Source organism: Pseudorca crassidens, chromosome 3 (genome assembly GCF_039906515.1).
Source record: "Pseudorca crassidens isolate mPseCra1 chromosome 3, mPseCra1.hap1, whole genome shotgun sequence".
In the NCBI taxonomy this organism is placed as follows: domain Eukaryota; kingdom Metazoa; phylum Chordata; class Mammalia; order Artiodactyla; family Delphinidae; genus Pseudorca; species Pseudorca crassidens.
Window position 1 is genome coordinate 83561724 of NC_090298.1, and position 21645 is coordinate 83583368.

Sequence of the window (21645 nt, forward strand, 5' to 3'; positions counted from 1 at the left end):
GTTGACAAATCGGCATCTATGAATCAAATGACTTTGTGATTCACTGGTGAGAGAAAAATGAATCTAGTTTTCTGGATTGATGGTCCCAAAACATGGTTTCATCGCTGAGAGAGATACTATAAAAAAAATAATAAAGTATGGGGAGAAGATTAAGCGCCCAGGTTTAGACATGTTGAGTTCAAAATCCCATTGAAATAGACATTCAGTCCAAGTGGAAATTTCCAGATGGCAGTTTTATGTACCACTAGGTTCTAGGAAATCTCCAGATTTTGGAGTCACTTGTCTGAATGTAGCAGCGTAAGCTTTGTGAGTGGCTGAGATCACTTAGTAGGAAGAAGCCTTAGCCAGGGACAATAAAAGTATGCCAGGGATAGACCTCAGAAAACAGGAACATTCCATATGTTGGGCAGAATAAGAGGAAGCCAAGATGACAGGTGAAGATCTGGAAAGAACAATTGTAAGGAGAGAGGTTCTGAAGGAACTATAAAAGTGCTACATGCCACCAGTAGGTCAGGATGAAGAGTCTATTGGCTTTGGCAACTAGGAGCTCTTGAGCAACTCATGCAGAAGCCATACAGGAGTGAAGTAGGGAGTGGAAGCAAATGCCTTCGATTTAGGAAGAAAGAGGATATGAGGAAGGATGAAGCAGCACATAACCCCTCACTGTCCAGTATGGTAGATACTAACCGCATGTGGCTATTTAACTTTGAATATAAATGAATTAAAAGTAAGTAAACTTAAAAGTTAAGTTTCTCAGTCTTACTGGCCACATTACAAATACTCAATAGTCCCATGTGTCTAGGAGCTATCATATTGGCAGCACAGGTATAGACTATTTCCATTATCATAGAAAGCTCTTGTAGATGGTGCTGGAACTTGTTAAAGAAAGAGGGAAAATGAAAAAGCTTGAAAGACATACTGTGTCAGAGGAGGGTCTCTTCTCACCTCCATGACCACTCAAGATAAGCCCAAAGTGAGTGTGTTTATAGCCTGAGTCAAATCTTTGGCAGAGTAATTGTATTAGAAAAGGAAAGAAAAAGGAGATGGGAAAGGCCTTAGAAGGCTCAGGGAGGGCTGGCGTCCAGAACACTGGGGTAGGGATAGTTCTTTCTCCAAAAATAGACTGATAAAAAAAAAAGAGAGAGAGAGAAAGTGCAGAAGTGCAGGTACAACCTTCTCTGGCAAAATCAGGAAGCAAATCACAAAGGCAGCCGTAATGACTTGTTGAGAAAATAGAGGGCTGTAAACTTAAAGGTGGCTTTTTTCCATTATGAAAATACCAATACGAAACAGAAACTGATTTTTAAAAATTTTAGGTAAACAATAGATTGAATCAGATGCATGTTGCAACTAGAGTTTATATCTTTGTCATTAGTAATTATAATAGCTATAATTTAGTGATATCTACTTTATGAAATACACTGGACTGGGCATTCTACATTAACTGTCTTCTTTAAATCCACAAAACAATTTTTAAGAGTAGTTGTCATTATCTATTTTAAAACGCTAAGTAACTTGCTTAAAGGCACAGAAAATAGCTATTAAGTGTCAGGGGTTGGATCCGAACACTAGTGTGAAATGCAGACCAGACATCGGGTAATAACAATACAAGGAAAGAGCAGAGTGCTGTAGGTGCACATAGCAGCAATTGTCAAGGCAGGCTTCTTGGATGTAAGTGACGCCTAAGTAGAATCTGAAGGTTGAGGAACTAGTTGATTACTAGGGAAAGAATGTCCCAGGAAGAAGAAACAACATCTTCTTAGAGTTGACATTCAAGGAAGTAAAAGTCCAATATGGCTATAATAGAAACTGAAAAGAAAAAGAGAATATTGAGAAATGAAACTGGGGTAGAGACCACCCAACTTCCTCTGTTTATATTCTATTCCATCCATTGTACTCAAGGTTAGGTAGATATCCTCAATCACGATCTTAATATGACTAAGAAAGACGGTTAACATTTTGGGATTTCATATATTCCATACACCAGAAGAGAAAAAAAAAGAAACCTTTTTGGTTTGTGTATAAGAATGTAAGAGATAGCCATCTAGTGGGCTCCTACATGTAACCTCTAGAAGTGAGATGCTGCTCTGAAGCTGTGTTCTCACAAGGCCAGTGCATTTGTGTGAAGCCAAGCCTCTTACGTTGCTAAATTTTTGTTTTCCTAACCCAGTGATCATTGTAAATGATCATTTCAAAGGAACCGAGTACTCTGTATTTGGTATTTTATCACAGCTTTTAGATTTTTACTGACAAACCTCAATAACTATGCATAGTTCTAAGCCTGTGTTCCTCCATCAACATTAGCCTAATGTCATGGATTCAAGTTTTAAAATTGTGTTCTTTTTCTGTTCCTGAAGTCATCTTGTTTTCATCTTCTATATAAAATGTTTCATTGCACAACAGCATATTAAGCTATTTATATTTAGTGTGTGGGGCAGGACAATTACACAGTAATGGGTTAATTTCTTTTCTGTAAGGCAGAATGCCACTGTGGCCTACCAGAATTGGTTGCATTGTAATTTGCTTTGTTCATTTTACTGATATTGGCCCTAATACTTGGTAATTATTTTCTGATTGAAGATCTCACCTAGGATAAGCTGCTTTCATGGGCAAGAATTGAAAACCTACTTTGAATCATTAAACCAAGATTATTTAGAAACATGACAGGATCTCAGCATCATTTTGGAAAGACTTCATATCGCCTTGCACCAGTATTTTAATAACATATTCTTTAGTGGAATGTATCCTGGCTAAACCAGTTATTATTTTTATTTCCTAATGGTCATAAAAAAGATTTTATAAATGTTTTCTGATCATGCTATAAATGTAATTAAAACTTAAGCAAAAGGACTCCACAATCATAAGTTTCATTAGCAGCACTTAGTATAGAGTGAGAAAAGGAAGAACTGTGGGTTTCCTTTGGGTTTGGGTTAGAATAGCAGATTTATGATTCCATAGAGAATATACATGTTTCCCATTCACACAGTTGATGTGAATGGATTTGAAGCCATAGATGTAACTGATGAGGATTAAAATGCTTCATGAGCCTTCCATAGTCATATTTTGTATCTGTTGTAATATTTTATAGTTTGTTTTCATGGAATTATATTATCATATCCAAGTTTACTTCTTAGTACAGGAAGACATGAAATACATTTCAGTGATGTATCATTCCAATGATACTAGTTTGTTAAAATCTCTTTTGCTTGAAACTGTTTTAAAAATATTCTTTTCTCACAAAATTATTTTTCTGAAATTTATTCGTTTCTTATTTAAAATAAACAACTGGAGCTACTTACATTAGCACAGTTAACAAAATAATAAAACTGGTTTTCCAGTTGCCAAGTGGATGTTAGATTTTTTTGTGTTTTATAGCACCTGCTCAAAAATATACATTTAATTTTTTTTTTTTTTTTTCTGTACGCGGGCCTTTCACTGTTGTGGCCTCTCCCGTTGCGGAGCACAGGCTCCGGACGCGCAGGCTCAGCGGCCACAGCTCACGGGCCCAGCCGCTCCGCGGCATGTGGGATCTTCCCGGACCGGGGCACAAACCTGCATCCCCTGCATCGGCAGGCGTACTCTCAACCACTGCGCCACCAGGGAAGCCCAACATTTAATTTTTTGTGGATTACACTTTAATAGGCTTTTAGAAGACAACTTCAAAGGGTTTGCCTGTGAAGATAGCTGTTTTCTGTTGTAGTGTTGATAATGTTTTAGAAAGCTGATGAACTCTGACTTCCAAATCAATCCAAACTAACCTTGTGAAAACCATTTATTAAAACATGCCCTGCAGTCACATACACATTATTTTGTTTCTACTATTATGCTAATAGAGATTATTTAGTGTCGTTGGCTCCTGAGATAACAGAAGGAAATGGGTGGTTTGTAAGATGAAATGTGAAGCATATTATTTTCTCATTGTTCTGGAAAATCATCTTTTTCTCCCCATGCTTGAACATCTGAGAGCAACCTTCCCTCTCACTTATTATGAGGAATCGGATGATATTATTTAAGGCACAAAATTTTGTAAATTTTGCAATCTTATCAACTCTCCACCCCTTATCTCTTCTCTTTTTTTCACAGGTGATTTCTATTCACTACTTTCCAAGCTGCTAGGAGAAAGGGAAGATGTTGTTCATGTGCATAAATATAATCCTACAGAAAAGGCAGAATCAGAGTCAGACCTGGTAGCTGAGATTGCAAACGTAGTCCAAAAGAAGGATCTTGGTCAGTCTGATGCCAGAGAGAGTGCAGAACATGAGAGGGACAATGCTCTTCTTGTCAGAGACAGAATTCACAAATTCCACAGACTAGCATCTACTTTGAGGCCAGCAGAGAGCAGAGTTTTGTCATTACAGCAGCCGCTACCCAGTGAAGGCACCTGGGAACCAGAACACACAGGAGGTGCGTTTAGGGCTTCTTTTAAAGAATAAAATGTGAAACGCTACAATCCACATAAGCAAAATCTGAAGGGAATAAAAATTAATGGGTGAGAAAGCTCATCAATGAAAAGGATTTATCATTAGAAAAAACATGACTCAGATTTGGGTTGTCAGATATCACCTTTGTTTGAGGAGTTTTTCTTTTTGTTTTGGTCCAGTACTATCAATACATAAATTCAATCTCTGTTCAGTTGATGAGCCAGAATTACTAAGACCCAAAATCTTTGGATCATATTGGGCAGGGTGGCATATGAAATTCAGGGTAACAGATTCTTACAAAATCAACATTCTCCATTTAGTTCAATGGGAATAAACTGAAAATTCAAACCTGATATGTAAAGTCCCGGTGTATGAAATGGTTATACACTACCTTCCTTTAAGGTAATTAAATTCCTCTCAGAGGAATCTTACACTTCCAGCGTTCTCATCCAATTGACTTGTAAAATGTAACCATTTTTATGACTTTGATTTCTTGAGTTCCATTATCAATTACTATCTTAATTGGAAAGTTGAGTAGTTATATCTGAAGGGACCTCCAGCAAGTCAGTAACTATCAGATTTATCTTTACTTCTAACCAGGATTGGCTTCTGTAATTAGAGGACAATACCTTATTCCCTTCAGGTTTCTGTACCAGCAAGCTATGGATGCCTCATCTTTGTCTTTAATTGTGTTGTGGCTTCTGTGATATTGATTGTGTTTCATGTTACTTGCTAATGTGGAAAGCCAGATAATACAGCATGTGGAGATAATCCCCAAAAAAGTAACGGATATGCATGCATGGCAGCTGTCCATGCGTGGGCTGGAATGGCACAGGCTGCCAGCTTGATGTTTTCAAATAGAGCTTTGCAGGAAGCCATAAATTATTCAACACCCAACTGATTTTTATTTATAATTGAAAAAAATTAGGATGCAGTGCCTTTTGCTAACACAGGAGTTTCAATCATTGACCATTAGGACTGGCCTAATAGTCTCTATGAGATGTTAAATGGAGCCCAGATTTTTACCTCTTCATATTTAAACAGGGTCAGCCCTGCTCTAACTCCTTCTAAATTTACCTAATAAAACTGTGTTTCTCAAGAGGTGGTCCCTGGACCCTCTTGCATCAGAATCACCTAGGGTGATTATGAAAAATCTAGACTCCTGAATCCTACTGAAGACCAACTGAATTGACATCTCTGAGTATGATGTCTAGAAATCTGCAGTTTATCATGCCCCTATCCGTTTCATAGAAAGACTGGAGTGTCTGTCTGAACGTCTGTATTAAGGCCAGTAAATTGTAACCCGAACAGCATATAAATATAAAAGGGAAAGGGGCCTCTTTGGTGAGAATACAATTCTATTCAAGCATGAAGTGTTAGAGTTGCATCCTGCTTTATTCCATGACTTGTCTTTTTTTTTATTGAAGTATTTATTTTTTATTGAAGTAACATTGGTTTATAACATTATATGTGTTTCATGTGTACAACAGTATATTTTTATTTCTGTATACCCTACAGTGTGCTCACCACCAAAAATTTAGTTTCTGGTTATCTATGACTTGCCTTTATTACTCTTTGATGTGAAATAATATCATGGTCATTTATAGGCATCATAAATGTCAATGTAAAAATCACAGTTTGACTTAAGGAATTGTATTCCTAAAACCTACTTAGTTTTTCTAAGAAAGAAATGCTTAAAATACTCAAAATACACTTACTGGCCAAATCTCCTTACACCTTCCAAGGTAGTCAGAATGGCAGTGACCAGGAAAAAAATGTTTCTCCAGGATCTGGTTCAGAAAGTTTCCTTTCATTTTAAGTATGTGGGTGAATGTCACTGAAATAAATAAAGCAATGAGTTACAGAAACAGAGCACAAATTCTAGTTACAGGAAGAAGATGTGCATGTATTTCCTTTCTGAAATGACTTATTTTAGTGTTACTTCACTGCTCTGATTCAAAATTTTTTAAAAATTAAATGCAAAATAACAAAACTCATATTTAGGTAAGCTATTTCTAAAAGTCTTTTCAATTTTCTTTCACTGTTTACCATAACACTATCTAATATCTAACTTTAATTAAAGAAAAGCACTTAATAAGTGCTATATGTTAACAATAATTATTATAATTGCTACCATTAATGTCAAGTTGGACTAATAGTTCAAAAATTTAAACACCAAAGTAGTTGGTGTTTTGTTATTTATTATTTTAATTACTTATTAAATATTAATTATTTTAGCTTAAGTAGCATCCATGAGAGAATTTTCTTGCAATGTGTAGGAAAGCTGCAAAAATTGGCACTCTGAGTTGATAAATTGAGAAAATGACTTGGCAGTGTTCTACCATAATGGGAGTTTGTGGCTCTTCAAATCGCTGATCACTTACATTGATCTGCCTTGATGTTTTCCTGTAATATATGACGTACAGTGTGAAAATATGCAACCTGGTAAATTGAGAGGCAAATGCACTCCTTTTTACACTTAACGGTTTGGTTTCTACCGTTAGTTTGACATCTATTAATAGATGTCATTAATAGAGTAGAAAGGAAATCATAGTCTTTATTCTAGTTGCCTTCTGGAAACTAGATTCATTGAAAAATAAATTTAAAACTGCAGACAGCTATTCTCTTGCTGTCAGATCTGATTGGACTACTATTTGCTAGCATATGGAAGCCTGATTCAACATTTGTTACACACCCTTGGACATCAGAAAATACATCTGCATTTGTGTGATGCTTCCCATCAGATAAGAGAATGCACAGAATCTTTAAATATTGTTATGATACATTTACATTTTACTTAATTTCTATGGACAACTTTTTCTTGACTCAGAGTCCATTACTTTTAACATATTTCAGTCATATGCTGACCCCTAGGTTCAAGTCTTATAGAATTCCCAGGGTAAAATAAAGCATTCAGTAGGCTGAATTTTCATCTCTGGAGGAGAGGAGAATAGTGAAAACAAACCCACACATAGCCCTTACTATGAGCCAGGCTAAGTGTTTTAGATGCATTAACTCATTTAATTCTCATAACAACCCTATTTATAAACCCATTTATAGAGGAAGAAACTGAGGCATAGAAAGGTCATGCCATGGATCCAAAGTGCCACAGCTCAATAAACCAACATTCAAAGCCAGGCAGGTTTGCTCCAAGTCTTGGTTTTTAATCACTTTATTACTCTGCCTCTCACAATAAAATAAAATAATAGATAGATAAGATAGATATGCTGGTTTTTTCCAATCATCCCATCATCTTATCTACAACTGTAATAACTCTAGGTGTAGATTGCCTTTGGTCATACTTTCTCAATCAATATCCAAACAATTTGACTAAGGTGAGGATTCGTTTGCAGTTAAATTTTTAAAAGAAAACGAACTCTGCTAATACTTCTGAGCCCCTAGTTATGTCTTAATTCTCTTCCTCACTTCACTCCCACTAAATAAGACCTTATAACTATTCCTGTTTTCTTTCTCACTTGAGTATAAATATTTCTCCTATAGTTTCAGTTAATTATAGTTATTGTTGGCACTTCTGATGAATAACAATCCCTGACCAAAATAAGGCATCTTTTCTTCACTAAATGAGAATTTGCAAGTATAGAAAGAGCAACCACTTTATTTTGTTCTTGTTGTTGAAATGTTCTACTGATTTCACTAGGGTCTTTTCCTTAAGATTAAATATGAAGAGCCTTGTTATGGTGAAGTTAAGTCATAGTCCTAGGTTTGAAATTATGTTTTTTCTCAACTTTGTCTGTTAGTCCTTATGTACACAGATAAATGAAAATGCCCTTTTAAATGCTTCTTAATAATTTCATATGAAAGCAGCATTGATTACTAACATTAATCTTTTCTGGAAAGGTGTAATTCATTAATCCTCTTAGTGATTTATTGATACAATTTTAATAGTAATGTTTAATTTTTTTTTGAAAGTAGTAACTTTGTTTCTAAATATATGCTGGAATATGCACAATTACCTTTATTTATAATGAATACAAAGATTCTTCTGAAATAATCCTATCGTTTGACATGTGAATTTAGAGCAGCTGACACTTGGAGTTGGCTTGCCCAAGGTCACATGTAAGAAATTTGTATTTAATTTTCAAATTAAAACTATAAGTCTACAACATTAGTCATACACTGAATTACTTCTTAGATAAAAACTAAGAGGAATCTGAACTCAAATTTTTAACTTTTCCATGATTGAAAATGTTAAGTTTAAGTTAGAACCCAAATATATTTTGTCATACAATTTTTAATAAGGATTTGAAATATTTGTAATTGAGGATTAGGAAATAATCACCCTTGCTATTGATGACTGAAGTCTTGCCCAAGCCTGTATTTCCTTTTTTATGAATAGAGAAAATGACCTGGGATGAGCCAGTCCTGTTCTAGCATTCTGTGATTCTCTTATAAAGATGGGCAGGGATTGGGAAAACATCAGTATTTATTCCATATCCATACAGCACTAGTCCTCAATGACTGCTTTGTTCTTGATCATTTAATCTTAAAGAGAACAGCCTTTAACTGCCTAATAATGAAAAAGATGACACTGGAAGCAAAAACATCAATTAACTGAGGTAGTGTTCACAGAAGAAGATGTGAACTCAGTTTTCCTTTAACTATTTTAGAATTTGTAATTAACACAGAGACCTAGGTTTTGAGGTCCTGAAAGTTTTGAGGTCTTGGCTGGGTAATCTTAATAAATGTACAATGATATTTTTAAATGAAATTCAAAATAATTTAATATAATTTCTCTGAATGTTCTTGCTGTGCACAAAATAGTTCTTTGCATTGACAAAAAGAGCAAAGTTTCTTTCAGTGTTAACCCTCTTATATATTTCCTCACCTATCACCTTTGCTGTTTTGAAAATTTACCAAAAGTATATAAATATGTTCTAGATATTTACACTGCTTTTTCTTCTTGAAAATTCCCGACCAAAAGGGAGTCTTATAAGTGACAAAATAGGTAAACAACCCATTAGGCAGTGCTTTTTGAGTGCTTACCAATCTAAGATTAGTGATAATTAGGCTTATTCACAGCCAGATTAAGGTTCTTTATACAGTATTTCCAATATTTGATGAAATCCCCATTTGAAGCCAGAATAGTGTATTTACTGATATTTGGGACATTGCATATTTCTATCAGAATTAATATCTCTGCATTGCATATTTCTATCAGAATTAATATTTCTGAATCTTCATGAGCACCTCGCTTCCAGTACCTGTTGGTGGACCACTGAATAGAAAAGTTCCAGGAAACCTGACATTTGTTTATTGTCTTTAATGAAAATAATTAGCCAATTAGCTTTTTTTTTAGTCTCTTCACGGTAGCTTCAGCACAATACTAGGGGTAAAAAGAGTACAAGTGAACTAAAAGATTTTAAGGGTGTTTAAATGCTAGTTGACAACATAAGCAAGTAGAGACTGGAGCATAGAGTTCAATTTAGTGCATTTTTTTGGCCATTACAATGGGCCAGGCCCCGTGCAAGACTTAGTGACAAAACAGTGAATAAGACCTGATCCTTGCCCTCACAAAATTCCATCTAGTTGTAGTGGTGCTGGGCCCTGAGAAGCTGATGAAAGCGACTAAATATCTGTATTGTTATGAGGTTCAAGTCTCCCTTGGAGCCCATCCAGAATCTTCAGGAGCTGCTGAATGAGTACAGAATGACCACCGAAAAGACAAGCTGTAACTGAGATGAGAATGAATGAAGTACAACCTGAGATTCAAGCAACTTAAAAATAATTTGAAACATTTTCTTTGGGGAATCCATCCATACGTCTCTAATTATAATACTTATACCCTGCTTCCTGAGTTCACTTTCAGAAACACAGTTTTTTTCATGTCACCCCATGATTGAAAACCTTCAGTGGTTCCCAGTCGCCTATAGTCACAATTTGCATCCTTTTCTCCTATTATGATAGATAATAAGCGTGATAGATGATGAATGCTATTCATCCTAGCAGCCCCATTTACATCCACTGCTGTGCAAATTTAGGCACGCCAGTTATTACTCTGCCCACTTCTCCCCAACTCAGGAAGACATAGCAAAACACACATGAGTGAGAATGACATTCTCGCGTGCTCTAATATATTTCAGAAGTAAATTATTCCCAAGTTTTGTGCTTTACTGCTATTAATAAAGTACTTGCAGCATACCTCAAAATTAATCACAGTATAGATCAAGACACCACAGCTCAAAACTACATTCTTTAATTCATTGTTAAATCCATACCTTCATGTTCTCTACAAATGTATATTTTCCAGTCTAAGCTAGATCTTGGGGTCTGTTAATCCTGCCTGTCACTCTCATACCCGCTCCTGACATACACAGATATCCTTAAAGACATACAAATTACGTAAAGATCTTGAAACACATTCTGCAATTATAATCATCCTCACTTTCCATCTTTCTGACTGAAATATTCTCTGCCTACTTCTATATTCAATAAACTTTAAGTGAGAACACCTACCCTCTCCCAGCCAAGCCTCAGGAAGGATTATGGGCCCTTTCCTGTGTTCCTGCACTGTACTGTGTCATAAATATTTGCTTTCTGTTTTTTGTTTGTTTGTTTTTTGGTTATTTTTTGGGTTTTTTTTTTTTTTTCATTTTATCCTATGAGTCCTTCTAGAACCAAAACCATGCTTTATTTCTTTGTGTCCCCAGAATCTAACATAACACCTTACATAGACAATACACTTAGGGAATATTTGTTGAATATGCTTCAGCAAAGGTTGTAGACACAACTGTTCCAGGCATCCTATTGATTGTGCTGTGTTATTAATTTTTGTTTTAAAAAATTAAATGAGCAAAGGTAAGAATATTTTGAGTGAAAAGTTACTGTTTCCTGTTGTATAGTTGAGAGAATTATCTTAAAGTGTTTACTCTCACACCAGCATCCTCTCAGGCTTTCAGAATCTGACTGTACAAGCCCTGTGTTTCCCTTTCTTCCTCCAGTCTTTAATGTTTATCTTTGAGGATTTCACTGCATGTCGCCACATCCTCCAGAGTATGGGAAGGAGAAAGGATACTCAAACTGCTGCTTTTTTACTTCTCAGCATCTCTGTTGAAGCGTTTAGAGGGAAAGAAATATTGACACTGATACAAAGGATTTCACAGCATCTTCATAACTTTATATCCTCAGTTAATATAGCTACTCTGTACATGGTACCTCTTTATTCATGAGCATTTTTATAAAAGGGGTTAACAATTGAACCTAGGTATTCTCTAAGTATAAGTGTATTCTGATCAGAAGTGAGAGTGATTGTAAATCACTCAGTCATAGAGTTCCTGTTATGTTTTCCTTTCTTGTGTTAGGAAACAGTGAAATATAAGCAGTGAAAGAATATCTCTCCATTCCCATTGTTATAGGAACACTAAAGTTAGGTGAAATGAGATTGGTATTTTACATAGTTCCTTGTACAAGGTATTATCAATGATGGTTTATTATAAGGTCTAATGTATTCTGAACATCCACAATTTACACAGAAGTTAGATGAGAAAGACAGACACACACAAACACACAGAAACGGGCTTATTGCCTAAGAATACTATTTATTTACAACATTTAAAAGCTTTGTATTAAAATCATGCCATCCATGTTGCCATATTTTTCAAAGATACTAATTTAAAGTAAGAATCTTGTTAAGAAGACTGTCTCAAATTTGCCCCTTAATGGCTTAAGGATAAACTGGTTTTACGAAGCATCTTATCAACAGGAAAAGAGCATATCCCCAAACAAGTTCACAGTCACTTACTTTATTCATAGCTCAGGAGGCTCCTTGGCATGTGCATGTGGTATATTTTATGTAGAGCATGGCTTGATTTTTTTTCTTTGCATCTAGTGACATTACTGCATGAACTTCTTATAATCATTGTGAATCTTCATGAGGTTATACTAGCTTTCTTTTTTACACTAAATGTATGGATTTATCTTTTAGATTTCCATGTAGAAGAGGCACTGGATTGGCCTGGAGTATACTTGTTACCAGGCCAGGTTTCTGGCATAGCTCTGGACCCTACGAATAATCTGGTGATTTTCCACAGAGGTAACCATGTCTGGGATGGAAAGTAAGTAATAATTTTTCCTTGAAGGAGTAAATGAAGATAAAAATAGCATGCATTGCTTTTCATTAAACTGAGAATAATGGTGAGAGAACTATCAAGGTTTTCTTTGAACTTGATTTTTGTGAGCAAAACATATTTGTTCTTTTAGTATATGACTGTGACACATAGAAAAGAGAAAGTCTTGTGCATTTGAAAACAATTAAGGTAGTTTCACAAACTAGTTTATGGAAAGAAGGCGATAACAGTCTGTGATTCTGCCTACTTAGCATTTTGCTCTCTCCCCCTTGAAGCTACCTTCACATTCCTAAGGAAAGTAACATTAAAGGCAGTTAAGACAGTACATGGCTGAGGCATTTCAAGACTTCAGAAAAAGTGCATCATGATCAATGATCAACGAAGAAAGTTACTAGTTGACTACAATAAAGCACTTCATTATTTTCATGTACTAGGTACAGAACCATAGTAAGGCCATGGGACTCTCCCTTTCCATCAGACTGCTCCCTGGCATGATAACAGTGCCTTCTGGAGACTGTAGTTAGAGCAGCTTGGCCACCATATTATAGAAATAGTCAGTACCTTGGCCTTCACATTTCCATACAGATTAATTTTATTACTCAAATTTGCATTTTTCATGAGCACCGAAAACTTAAAGAGTAACAAGACTTGAGAATAACACTAAGACTAATATCCCGCTTTTCCCTCTGGGTTTCTCTTTCCAACCTTTTATTCTATCTTCCACTATCATCTTATAGGGAGTTTTGGTAAAGAAGTCTAACATTCATTGAGTGTTTACTGTGCTCCTGTGACTGTTCTGTTTACATAAATTACCTCACAACATTTAGGCACTGTTATTATCATCATCATTCACGTTTTACAGGTGAAGAAACCAAGAGGAAGTAAGTGTTCTGCCCCAGACCTCACAGTTAGCCTGGCAGAGTCAGGCTTCAGTTCCTTTCCATCTGACTCCAGAGTCAGCCTACTTACCCAGTTTGTTAAACTTACTGCCTTTTAGAGGATTACGAGCACATTTACATGATTGTATTTTTAAAAGCTTATTCCAAAATTTAGCAGGTTATCTTAATTCTCCTGAGTAATGAGTATCCATTTATTCATGTGTTTTACCACAAATCTACATATGAAGGTAAATTTTTTAGTATCTTATGAATTAAGTGTAATGAATCTCTCCTTTCAAGTGTACAACTGTAGGGTTTCATTTGGAAAATTGAGGATCCACATACACAGTTCAATTGTTTTCTTCCTCCATTTTCAGAGATACTGATTTAACTTAGGCTAAGCCTGCTCTGTCACATACGCATGTATGTAGTTTTCTTTGTGTAGTTGAAGATGGAATTCAATTAGCATTTCAAAATAGATTGATAGCTTTGTTACTGTTTAGTTGTCCTTTCCAGTTGTCACACTCAAAAATGGAATCTGAGGAAGAGATCAATTCAGAGTTCAAAGCCATCGAACTCAGCATCCCTATTTATACATCTCTGTTACATCATCTTAGTCATTATTGAACATCTAATGATATTTTCACAAGTGCTTCCAAAAGCAAACTATTACTATTCATTGTAGCATATTCTTCATTTTAATGAATATTGCTACATTTTCCGCATGGATTTCTAGCCACATTTTACCAGACGAGAAAATTACAGCATCATTTTCTCCCATTGATACTGTTTCAGCTGGCTAAAGCTAAATCGGACAAAGTCCAATTTTCCATTTTAATGTGATATTCATTCCAAGTAAACAGCAGAGGCTGGAATCGTTTAATAGAAAAAAATAAAAAGGGATCTGTAAAGGCCAGCTTGGGGTAGATGACACAAGACTGTGAAACAAGAGCCACATAAGAACATTTTCTGGGACATATATGGCCGTCCTAGCTGAAGACCTGCTTTTTCCTGGCCTCTTGCTTTCATCTAGATAACCAGTATCATGTGTAAATAGATTCCAGTTCCATTACCAAAGCCCCAGTGTGTTTACCCTGATAAATGGCACTGACAAAGGGCCAAAAATGCAAGACTTTTTCAGGGCAGTCATGCTGATTTAACTCATTAAATCTGTTTCTTCTTTCTTCTTCTTTTTTATCTTTCAGGTGTAAGAATATTTGTTATCTCTCTTTCCTTCTGCCTCTCTTGTATTTCCTGTTGGCCTCTAGCAGCCTTTGCAATCCATGGTTGTGAGGAAGTTCTCTTCTGGCACTCGGATCTCTGCTTTTAACATTGTCTGCTTTAATATTCATAAAGGGAATAAGAAGTGGATTACTCTGTTAGTTATTTTGTAGGAAAATAGATTCGGATGTGTGGGCCCTGCTCGTTGAATGGTCATACGTGACCATCCTTCCTACATGTATAAGTTGCATTATATAGAATAGACAACGTACATAATTTTTCTTTTTCCTCATTGACTATCCAAGGATTATACAAAGAAAAAGACAGCACTTTCCAGAATAATTTATTATGTGTTAGTGAGAGACAATGGAAATTAAAAATGGGGTGGAAATTGCATTCTTGTCGCTACCACTGTTTGGATAGAAAGATGAGAAATCCTGTATTAATTTTCCTCAGAATCTTTCCCATCCTGATACTTCTCATGTTCACAAAATTATAAGTTCCATAAGGCTAGAGCTTGTTCTAAATCAAATCTTAGTAGTCTATATCCCCTAATTTTTTGTAGTTGATCATTCTTTAAGTATCAGACAGTACTTGGAGTTAATAATAATCCCTAATTAATACTCAGTACTCAAAGCTCTTTTGATATCACAAAAACTGTCTTTATAAGTAGTATTACTCTTCATTTCTACCTGATAGCCTTGATCAACTCTTACTTTTCTACTTAATCATGCTAAATAAGCATAGCAACAAAATAATAATAATAATAGTAGTAATAATAATAATGATGATGATAAAACACTTACCCTCCTGAAAGATGACTGTCAACTCCCTTTCTCAATTTGATTTCCATTTTCTTCCCTGTCAGTATGGCTTCTTCTAGTTAAAATAGGAAATGCCTATTACCAGCAGGGTGTAATGAAACTTTAAAGAGCCTCTTGTCTGCCCTGGTGCTCGGGCAGCATGGCAGCTAGAGCTCTTTAAATGCCTCCCAGCAGGAGCTGGGTAGCTCCTGCCTCAGTAACAGCTGTTCCTCGGTCTCTGTCAAAATCACCACCATTGTCAGAGGCTTGCTTCTTGGCCTTTCCTTTATTTATCTCAGCTGTAGCTGAGGTTCTACTGTGCCGGCCTCACATCACATACCCTCTTAAGTAAATCATGGGTTTTATCCCTAATTTTTAGGTGCTAAAAGGTGTTTCCATTATACCACTTGTCATTTCTTCACATGCAGTTGGAAGGGATTTTGGAAGTTTTATCACTTGGAATTCTTTCCGTAACCAATAAGGGAGAAAACCCAACACAAACTAGCTTAGGAAAAGGAATTTATTAGTTTGTATAAATAAAAACTTTAAGGGTATGGTAGCTCAAACGACACCACCAGCACCTATTTAACACAATTTTCTCCTGGTTGGCTCCATTCTTAGACCCTGATTGATCTTTCTCCCCACTTGCAGCTTCAGAATTATAGAAGAGGTAGTCTATTTCCCTGATGTAGGTCAACAGGGGATCCTTAAATGGAGACTTTCAGTGTTCTAAAACACTCTCAGTGTTCTACCTGACTTTAGGTCATATTTCTTGCATCCTAAACCAGTCACTGTGGGCAGAGGAATGAAATCCACTCTTTTTTTTTTTGTGGTACGCGGGCCTCTCACTGTTATGGCCTCTCCCGCTGCGGAGCACAGGCTCCGGACGCGCAGGCTCAGAGGCCATGGCTCACGGGCCCAGCCATTCTGCGGCATGTGGGATCTTCCCGGACCAGGGCACGAACCCGTGTCCCCTGCATCGGCAGGCGGACTCTCAACCACTGCGCCACCAGGGAAGCCCTGAAATCTGCTGTTTCGCTTAGCCTAACTTTTTGTTCTATCCTTGGAATTGAGAGTAGAGTTGACATTATCAAAAGCAAGTGGACTGAGAGTGAGGCTCAGAATGTTGGGTCAACTAAAGAAAAACTGAGGTTTCATTAGCACAAAATGGGGCAGTAGACCCTGGGCACCCAGAATAGCAAATGTCCACCAGAGAGCTCATCTCCAGCTTCCTGCTGGGACATCTGTAAACAAAATCTTCCATAGTCATCTGGAGCTTGAACTCTCAGTGCCAACAAATGACCTAGATATGAGACATACTTTCCGGTTATGGGACTCATCTAGATGTCATAAAGTTCTTCATTATGTTAAACTCACATCTGTGTCCTGTAACTTCACCTTCATGACAGCCAAATGCAAAATGAATTTACTCCCATTTATTCATGTCAATTATTTGCATATTTAAAGAAAGTCTTATCTTCTCCAGACTAAATATCCCCCAGGCCCTCAGCCAGTCTTCATACTGACATGATACTTTCATCTGAAGGTGCTCTGGTTTCTCAGTCCTTTAAAGTGTTTGGTTGAGAAGTGGCCACAATACCTCATGTGTTAGCTGATCAGCAATGCAATTACTTTCCTTGATGTGTATTCTAGATATCTATTAGTGTAAAAGGGTTCTATTCACTTTTCTTCAGCAGTCATATCTTGTGTTGCCTTGTTACTCTGTGTTGAATTTGTAATCTACTAGAATCTCCAAATGTATTTCATGAAATTTTGCTGAAGTTTTTACTGGAAATTTATACTTATGCAGTGCTTTAAAAACACTGAATTCAGGATTTTATTCCAATTACATTTCACTCATTAGGTTTAGCATTGCTTCAATTTACAGATATTATTTTATTCTTAATTAACCAGAGAATGAGCTGTCCTTTCCAGCCTGGTATTAGGTCTGTTTGATGAGCTTGCCTTTCACATCTTTATACATGTTGTTTATAAAATTGAATAGTTGAATGATTGGTTTAGCAAGTTTTGTCCTTAGAGGTGTGGTCTTCTGGGAATCTTCTCCCATTTGCCCTCCAAAAATTTGTTCACAAACCACCTCTTCATCAATGTTTTATGGAACCTTGTGAGGTTCTATTGTTTCAGAAATCTATCTGCTTTCTAACTTTCATAAAAATCAGTTCAAGATTTGCCTCCCTAGTTTTCTGGAGTCTCTGTTAAGATATATCTGCTTGAGGTCCTGCTTCTGTATCTGCAAATTCTTTCATACCTTAAGATTAATTGGGCCTGGAAAATTGAACTCAAAATGACTGAGTGGTACCTTAGTATCTTCACATCTGAGAGAAAATTGTAAGGAGTTCTACAAAAAGAATGTTTCCATAGTCTACCCTTTTCTCTCATATTGCCATTTCCAGTTTTACTCAAGCCATTTTCTTCCAGTTTTATGCCACTTTCTCTGATTCTTCTTGGCTATGTGACTATTCTTCCTATCTCTTCTACATCTACAAATTAAATTTGATAACTGGAGGGGAGATTCTCCAGTCCAGTGAGGTCAATCCTAGTAAGAGAAAACCACATGTTTTTGAAGACAGGAGACCTGGGTTTGAATCTTGGTTACCACCTCCTACCTTTGAGACCTGTATCAAGACATGTGAACTCCCTGCCTCTGTTCCCTAGTCCAAAAAAATGAAGACTTTAAAAAGTGCCTCACTCTGTTGAGTAACAAAAAGCACTTTGTTAAGTGACTCATTCCCAGTGGCCTTATTGATGGAACAGAGCCCAGTGCTGTGATACCTAGTTCTTTGTTCTTTTCATCCCTATTTGAGATGTCTCTAGTGGTAGGTCCATCAGGATACTAAATAGTCACACTGGTTTCTTTTCCTACCTTTTTTCTTCCTCATAGGAATTTTTCAATGTGTATATATTCAGAAGTAAGTGTTTTTAACATAGTATTAAATTATATTGCATTTAAAGTCTTTGGTCTTATTATGGTATGTCTTTGCTTTCCTAATGTTGAGGGTACATTTCCACTTATTTTCTCACTTGAAAAGCTATGGTCCTTTCTCCAGCCTCTTAATTTATATAATTACAACATTATATTTTACTTCTCTCTTCAGTTGCTATTATTTATTTTGCATTTCCTTAATTTTGATTGATGGCACAGAAGTTTATTTTCTCCCTATTCTAGTTCCTTTGTGTGAGAATATTGCAAAGCATTTCTTTTCATCCTTATCTAAACTGTTTGATTAGCTGCTAATGTGCAAAATCATTAATGGGGGATTCAAATTGCTAAAATAAAGAACTGATGGATTCCAGCCCACAGCCCGCAGTTCAATCTTTTCCGCTGAGTGCTTTTTCAGAGAAGCAAACAGAAATCAGCAGTGCTCCAGGCACTATGTGAAATGTGCAGGGTATTATTATATCCTGTAAAAAGTTAAATGTGGTTGAAATAAAGACCTCTCTGCAGCATATAATGCAGGGTAGCTGCTTTAGAACACTAAATAAGCAGTTTGCTATAGCAACAGTGTATCCAGCTCTGTAATCTGACATCTGTTTGTGAACTATTAGAGCGTTACTTTTCTTTGAATTAGAAAAGAGTTTATAAATTACTTTATTTGGCAGATTTAATGTGAGTGTGTGTGTGTGTGTGTGTGTGTGATTTTCCCATTTCAGAAAAACATCAATTCCTTTTATTACTTGACCTGTGTAACTGCCAGGGGCCAGTTGTTAGTTGCATGAGGCTCCAGTGATCCCAAGTGAAAGGATTAGGGCTCATCAACCAATCCACTGAGGGACTGAATGTCCCTTGATGCTGCCAGTTTAAACATATAGACATCTGGTAAATGGTATCACAAAAGATTTTCAGTGAAACGGTTGGGCCTATTGTGGTTAATTCCTTAAAGCTATGATCTTTCTAAGAATTCTAGAATGTTATTATTTGTTATTTATGTTACTGAAGTAAATTAGTATGTTCAAATGATGCTAATATCAGTAAATTCAAGAACTTGCCTAATCACTGAGATCCTTAATGGATACGGGGAAGTGTAGTAATACTATGACTAATAATCATAGAGCCAAATACCATAGGAAAAGTGGTTAGTCTAAAGCATCACATAAAATGCCCTCTGTACATGCTAATGACATGGGAGTAATTTGTGATAATTAAAAAAACACTAAAAAACAAACCATATTATTAGTTGTTACATTGTAATGAGATACTAAGAAAAAAATCTTGATAAGTTGAGAGATCTGATATTTTCTGTGTATCCAAATTTTTATTATCAAAATCTGATTTATTTACTCTGTAGCTTATTTACTTTGTTACTTATTTTTCTTTTGGCTTTCATTTGCTATTTCACAATTTATTATAACATCACCAAAAAATGGTTAATAAAATAAAAGAGTATGATCCTCAAATTAGTTAATTTTGCTATTTTTCCCACCATTAGAAATCTGACATTTCTAGATTGTGAGTATAGATGCCCACACACAATTTAGGTTTGTGACAGCAAAATATCAACTACTTGATACATTTTTTTCTGTATTCATGAGCAGTGCAGAACAGTACCATTGATAAAGGATGTTTTCACTTACCTACGCATCAGCTACAACATTTCATTCGATCTGACTAGCATTGGGACTGTGAGTCGGGGTTTATTTATGTTTCTTCCTTGACATAGCTTGTTTTCTTGGAAGCCAAGCTCAATATCGCAGGTTCTTGACTTTGAGCTTACATGGCTGCCAGAGAGTAATTTAAACTAGAGTTTGCATTTTTAAATATTTAAGTGTCTGGAGAAATAAGCTGAAGCTATAAAAAACATGATTTAAATTAGAGGAGGTCAACATATGCTCTTGAACGTGGGGGTGGGGAGATGTACTTTCTCTCCATCATAAGTTGTAGGAATGTTATTTCCTAAAATAGTAGGACCAGAGATTTAAGACTGATGGTGAATATTTAAGTGAATGACAAGACAGACCAAAGAATTGCTGTTGCTGCAACCTATTGCTTGGGGAAATCATGAACAAGTAAATATGTCAGGCTTCCTCTATGGTTTGTCATTTTGCAGATAAGAGATATGGAATTAGGTATGCTGAGGTCTGATAGGCTCCAGTTTTATCAAGATATGCAATAGACAATTGGACTGCCACTGTTATTAGCTGTCAGTGGTGGGTCAGAACACTGTCTGCATGTCAAGTGGATAGCACTTAGTAAGAATTATGAGGACTCGGTAACTTTCCCTATTACTAACTCCTAGGTGGGGGTGGGGTGGAGAAGTAATGTACTAGTATATTCCATGCCCAAGTAAATAAACTGCAAGAATAAATGAAAATTTTAGGAAATACAAAATGGAAAGGGAAATCTAAGTATAATCAGTGGATTTTATCAATATCAATATCCGGGTTATGATATTGTACTGTAGTTGTGCAAAATGCTACCATGGAGGAAACTAGGTAAAGTGTACACAGAATCTCTCTGTATTATTTTTTCTTGCAACTGCATGTAAATCTACAGTTATCTCAAATTTTCTTTAAAAAAAAAAAGGGAAAACAAATTTTAACTCCTTAAAGTCAGAGAAAACATAATTTTCACATTATTTAAATTACCATTATGCCACTACAAATCATGAAATGTTTCTGAATAATGAGAAATATGACTTAGGTCTTAAAAGAAATGATAAATGAAGAGACTTTATCCTATTACATATGAATATAAAACTGTAACATACTATGAGTCTTAGACATACTGAACTTAAGTTATCCAGTATCATAGACAAGTTGTTAAAAATATAGATCACTGATGGTTGAATCCAGTACCTTTGTTTTCTAGGGGAATTGGTATGATGTTTTTAGTACAGAAAGTCACATTGAAAATACAGTTTCAGATATAGGATAAACTCTGGTGTTTCATAGTACTGAGAAAGAGTTACTTCACGTTTGCTCTTTACCAGTGTCTCCTGATTTAATAATACCTTGTATATTCTTCCATTGGTTCGAACTAATAAAATTTTATATTTCAGTTTAATAGTGATCTCATGACTGTCTTATAAAATCTGCTCTGTTAGTGATGTTACTTCCATTTTGTTAACTTAGGTATTTTTTTTCTAGGTACTGGTGTGTGGTTTTAACTACACGTAATAGCGTATGTAAGCAATATTACTTAAGTTTTAGGTCGAGAAAGCTGAATCAATATTTTTTATTCAGTTGAATGCATCATTAATAAGAACTGCTTCAGGGACTT

General features: G+C 35.9%; 1 protein-coding gene across 17 annotated transcripts in view; it reads left to right on the plus strand.

Moving 5' to 3' along the window:
- PAM (peptidylglycine alpha-amidating monooxygenase) overlaps positions 1-21645 on the plus strand; it is a 280435-nt gene that overhangs the window by 234209 nt on the left and 24581 nt on the right. For 11 of the 17 annotated variants that reach the window (XM_067731349.1, XM_067731350.1, XM_067731348.1 and 8 more), the window contains 2 exons: positions 4084-4404; positions 12364-12493. In XM_067731349.1, the coding sequence (XP_067587450.1) occupies positions 4084-4404; positions 12364-12493 (451 nt within the window). The remainder of the gene's footprint in view (positions 1-4083; positions 4405-12363; positions 12494-21645) is intronic. The other 6 variants (XM_067731359.1, XM_067731360.1, XM_067731361.1 and 3 more) reach the window with 1 other exon arrangement.